Genomic DNA, 4,859 nt, shown 5'->3' with positions numbered 1-4,859 from the left:
CAAGAATGAATCTATGGTAGAAAATCAAAGTGAAGTAAGTTCTTGTAAGTCTATGTTATTTGAGACCTAAATGCTTTTTTGAATTTTCTATAAGCAGGATAAATGCAAGCAAATGCATCAAAACATTTTGACATTAGTGTGTCATATCCAGCGTTATTTCATTAAAATCTCTGAAGTATTGTTTTATTTTATTTGTTATTTTATTGATTTAAGAAGTGCACATTTTGGTGTTTTAAACAATATGCTGTTGGCTAACAAGTTTCTCAGTACTCAACATTATATTGGATCAACTGAGAAATAGTTCTAATTTTATTTTCACTATGAAGTTACTAGACAATAACTTCACAATCAAGTATTTCTTTCAAATGAAACATGGAAACTGAGTAGGTATGTAAAGCTTTCCCATTCAATCCATTTTCACCATCACACTGCCAGTGTAACTGAAGAATTAAAGTAATTCAAGTGTCTCTCCACTAGGAAAACTCTATACACAAGAATCCACATTCTTCTTGAGTTTCAAATCTATTTTTATTGCCTCCACAGCCCCCATACCAGAACTGACCACACATTTTCTGCTCTTTGTCGTAGTACCACTTCAGAACATAATTCTGACATTCTCCACTATCTTGAACAAGGTCACATGCATCTGGAAAAGCAAAATAAGAGATGGATTTAACAATAGAAAGATCCACCCTTCTCAGCATTGTAATTTCAGGGAAAAGTAACATTCAGTGCAAAGTGGTAGATGAAAAAGGTAGCCAGTGTTCAAGGTCTTACAAGGATTCATTAAGTAGTCATCCACAAACCCACAGTGTCAGTGTGGTCTAAAGCCCCTCTTCTTATGGTTGATTTACCCAGAAAGAATGTCTGAAACAACTAGATTTTCAATAACATAAACAGAAGAAATGTTAAAAGGTCACTAGTCTTCTAACATAGACTCTTTACTAAAGTGATGGTGAAATGATTGTATCTGGTCTATAGGAAATAGGTAAAGCTTTTCAGAATGTCCCTCTTCTTTATTCCAACTTGTTATACTGGTATCCATCAGTAAAATTTCATAAATGAACATACATAGATAGTTAAATTATCCATGATAGTCCCTTAGTCAAATCCCAGAATAATATAGATTAAAATTGCATAAAATAGCTCAAAAGTGAGAGTAGCATACTTTGTAGCAATCTGGTACTCAGTAAGTACAGATCAAATCAGCTTTCACCAATGCAAATTCAGAATTACTCTAATGAAATCAGAAGAGCAGCTCTAGACTTTGGTATCTGTATGACATCAAAGAGGAAGCACCAAGAAGTAAAGCAAAATACTGATAAAATTACCCAACCTAAAGATATAAAATAACTTTCTCCTCCTAATCAGCTGAAAACCAATAATCTCAAGCAATAGATCAGTACAAAGTACACCTCTCAGAAGGCAAGTTCTGGAACTGTATTACATATCTTTAGAAGTAAACCATTGGGTCAGTAACTACAACTCAGGACTAGGAATGGCAGTTCATCAGTTGCCCATAAGCAGCTTAGGTCACTGCTCACAATGTCGGTGACCCTGACTACTTCCTCACAGAAAATATTTTATTCGTAAAGTACAAACAGTAACATATCTTCATGCTACTGAATTTTCTGTGTAATCACAGAGTTTGTGAACTGGTTAATGGGAGGACGGATTCAAGATTGTACACATGCAGTTAGGCAATGGGACTACTTCCATCTGTGCTGAGCAAGTCTGTCACTCATTGTGCATGAATAGCATTCCTATAGGTATATTAGCTCTTAATTAAAGATCCAATATTAAAACAGTTTTGCAAAAGCAAAACTTGCTACCAGACATTCCCAGAATAAGTTTTGAATGGAGAAGGATGAAACACAAAGAGGTGGCAGCTGTAGCAAGAAGCCACCACACCTGAAGCTATGCAGACACCATTGCATTTTTTTCTACAGAAATTCTCTCCAATTGTAGTCTAAACAATTAAAACACTCAACAGTGTTAAAAGAATGTTGGTGACAAATTATCTCACAATTAGCATCCCATACCTATTGTATCAAACGGCAAATCTGCAAAGAAAAATGCATAATTAGGAAGCAAAATAAAAACCATGAAGAATATATATTTTGATAGTCTATCTCTGCTGAGGGATTCTTTTCTTCCTACAGGAACAGACTGTAGCAGACACATATTTAGTTCCTCCATGTTGAGCTAAGGTAGCAGCAGGAATGACTCAGTAATTATATTGCAACTTGGGAATTTAAAATCATCAGCTCTTTTAGTAAAGGGGATCAGAACTTTATATTATGTTATTAGGAAAAGTTAAAAATCAAAGCTAAAGTCATAATGACACCTTCAGTTCAGCCTTTAATTACAAATTCTTACTGTATAGATTTGGACTGAATACAAACATATGGTGACAAAACACTATGAAAAATGTAATTAATGGAAATGCTTCATACTATGTAAATAATCAACCAAGCCCTTAACAATTTAGAGGTTTTTTACTGAATTAAAAAAGATTTTCATAGTCTAAAATCATACCATAATCACTATAGGCAGCTCTAGTTTCTACTGTTGCCTCTAAGTTTTCTTTGTTCTCCTCCTGAGCTTCTCCATATTCTTGTGGCTTTTTTCCTTCAGCATCTTCCCCTGTAAAATACTCATTCTCTTCATAATCATATCTCATTTCTGGTATTGTGTATACAGATTTAGTGGTGGTCTCTTTAATATTCTCCAGGATTTGACTTTCAGTTCTTTCCATGTCTTCTAATCCAGGACTGTAACAAGTTTCATCAGTTCCAGAAAAAGGCACTCTTCCAAGGAGAGGAAAAAAAAAACAAAACTATTTAAGCACCAGTATGGCCTTGAAAAACACATCTGGTTCATTCCTTCTTAATATTGAAAAAAAATTTTGATTCTGATCCTGTTTCTATTAAAGCTACTTTGAATATAACTACTAATAAAGAGAGAAATCTTATGTTCAGAGATATACCCCCAAAAAGTTTAATATGTAATTCCAAACCTTTCAATCATAGACACTTGCTGCTCTGTGTCTCCCTGATCTAAGTTTTCACACTCTTCTTGAAGTTCAGGTGAGGGATAGCTGTTCATTTGTTCTGTGGGGAAAGCACAGACACCACAGGTGAGTTTTAAAGTCCTCAAAATCCCAGTATGTTTAAGAAAAAGCACTGCATGATTTTTTTTTTTATTGTTGTGAACTGGAGATTGCATCTTTCAATAAGTAACACATCGTATCTAGAGTGACTGGCACTATGTCCAGGAAAATTAAAATCATGTTAGAGATCAGCTAGGTGTGCTGAACCAACCTTTTATACTTTTGTCTTGCTCTGTAATATGTTATTTATCCTTCTATAGTAACTTTGACATCTCTAAGTACATGCTTCTGATGAGGACTTCAAATAAGTGACAATTTCCTCCTTGATATTCTCCTGTTTGTACTTAAAAGCACCTAAGACATGCTAATCTGCATCAATGTGTCTTGAAAAGTGAGGAAGTTCTTTTTCTGCTCTACAGAGAAGGAATTACAGGAATAAATGCAGTAAAGAGAGGTTAATGGCAAATCTGCTAAACATTTAAACTTGTATCTGCCTCAAAGCCTAAAGCATAAACAGCTCAGTAAATCTGGACCTGCCAACAGTCAGGGGAGAAACATAGGCCTAAATCAGGCATATAGCTGTGCTCTCTTAGTTGAAGAATGGTCTTTCTCTAGTGAAAGTGGAGTCAAAGCCACATATTAAATATAAACTTAAGGGGAAAAAAATACTTAACACTTTGGTCTAAGACACCATTAGAACATAATGCTGTTCTGTCATTCCTTGCACTTCCATTAGTGCCCAGCAGCTGCAGCAAACGAAAGATCAAAGACTGGTTAGCTAAATCAGGACAAGAAACTGAGTGATAGCACATATATACTACCTTTTTCTACACAGCATTTCTCTTTCTTTCCATAACTTTAGCAAACACCATTGCATTCTACTTACGTTGTAGAAGATTTAGAAATGTTCGGCTGAACCTCTGAGCGTACACCATCTCAGCTGTTGAAACCCTGCCCCTCAACATAACTAAGTGCTGGTCTGTGGGGGAGCTTGACAGCTCCATCAGCTGATTGTCACTGACATCACTGCCAAGTGCAAGAGTGAACAAGGTGAATCCTTGGCACTTGGCTCCAAGTGAAATCTCTCCCAGTTTCTCTCTGTCCCACAAGCTTGTTTTGCTCCCAACTATTGCAAATATAACCCTGTGCTTTCTTTGTCTGGGGGCTTTAAAGAATACGTTTTCAACTGTCCACTGTAGGGCAGATGCAATGGCTGATGGCCCTTCCAGTTGGTGAACAGACTCTTGGATATGTTTCTTCATCAGATCTTTATTGCTGTATGTGACTAGATCAAACTCCAAGGCAACAGGGGTCTGGTTTCTGTCAGGCAGGAAGCCCCTTGGAGCCTGCTGCACCAGTGCAACTCTGATGCCTCCATATGATTCATTTGGCTGTGAGGAAACAACAAACTGATCTAGCATGTTGCTCACAAAGTCTTTGGCTCTCTGATAATCTTCACTGCTGATGCTGCGAGAGCTGTCCAGGATGTAAGTGATATCCATATCCATCAGAACAGGGGGAGAAAAAGGCACCTCACAGTTGGTACTTGGTTTGCATTTATCTAGAGAGGAAGAGTCAATAGGTAGCAAACTAGTTAGCAATACAACTAGTTAGCAATAGCAAGCCATAGTTTAGAAAAGAAATTCACAGAGTCCTATTCATCTACTTTATTTTTTTTAATTTTTATTTGAAAAAAAATCAATTTGGGAACTTGGAAATCTTGATGTTCTAGTAAGGAACAACAGAT

At 36.3% G+C, this 4,859-nt stretch overlaps 1 protein-coding gene across 1 annotated transcript in view; it reads right to left on the bottom strand.

Moving 5' to 3' along the window:
- Positions 1-473: 473 nt before the first annotated feature.
- Positions 474-4,859, bottom strand: part of LOC104529565 (collagen alpha-4(VI) chain) — a 48,813-nt gene continuing 44,427 nt past the window's right edge. The window contains 4 exon segments of the mRNA XM_029086467.1: positions 474-646; positions 2,539-2,810; positions 3,020-3,113; positions 3,999-4,673. Coding sequence (XP_028942300.1) covers positions 474-646; positions 2,539-2,810; positions 3,020-3,113; positions 3,999-4,673 — 1,214 coding nt within the window.

This window comes from Antrostomus carolinensis, unplaced genomic scaffold (assembly GCF_000700745.2).
Source record: "Antrostomus carolinensis isolate BGI_N321 unplaced genomic scaffold, ASM70074v2 scaffold5738, whole genome shotgun sequence".
Classification (NCBI taxonomy): Eukaryota; Metazoa; Chordata; class Aves; order Caprimulgiformes; family Caprimulgidae; genus Antrostomus; species Antrostomus carolinensis.
The sequence above is the reverse complement of the archived record's forward strand: the minus strand, read 5'-3'. Positions and strand labels throughout refer to the sequence as shown.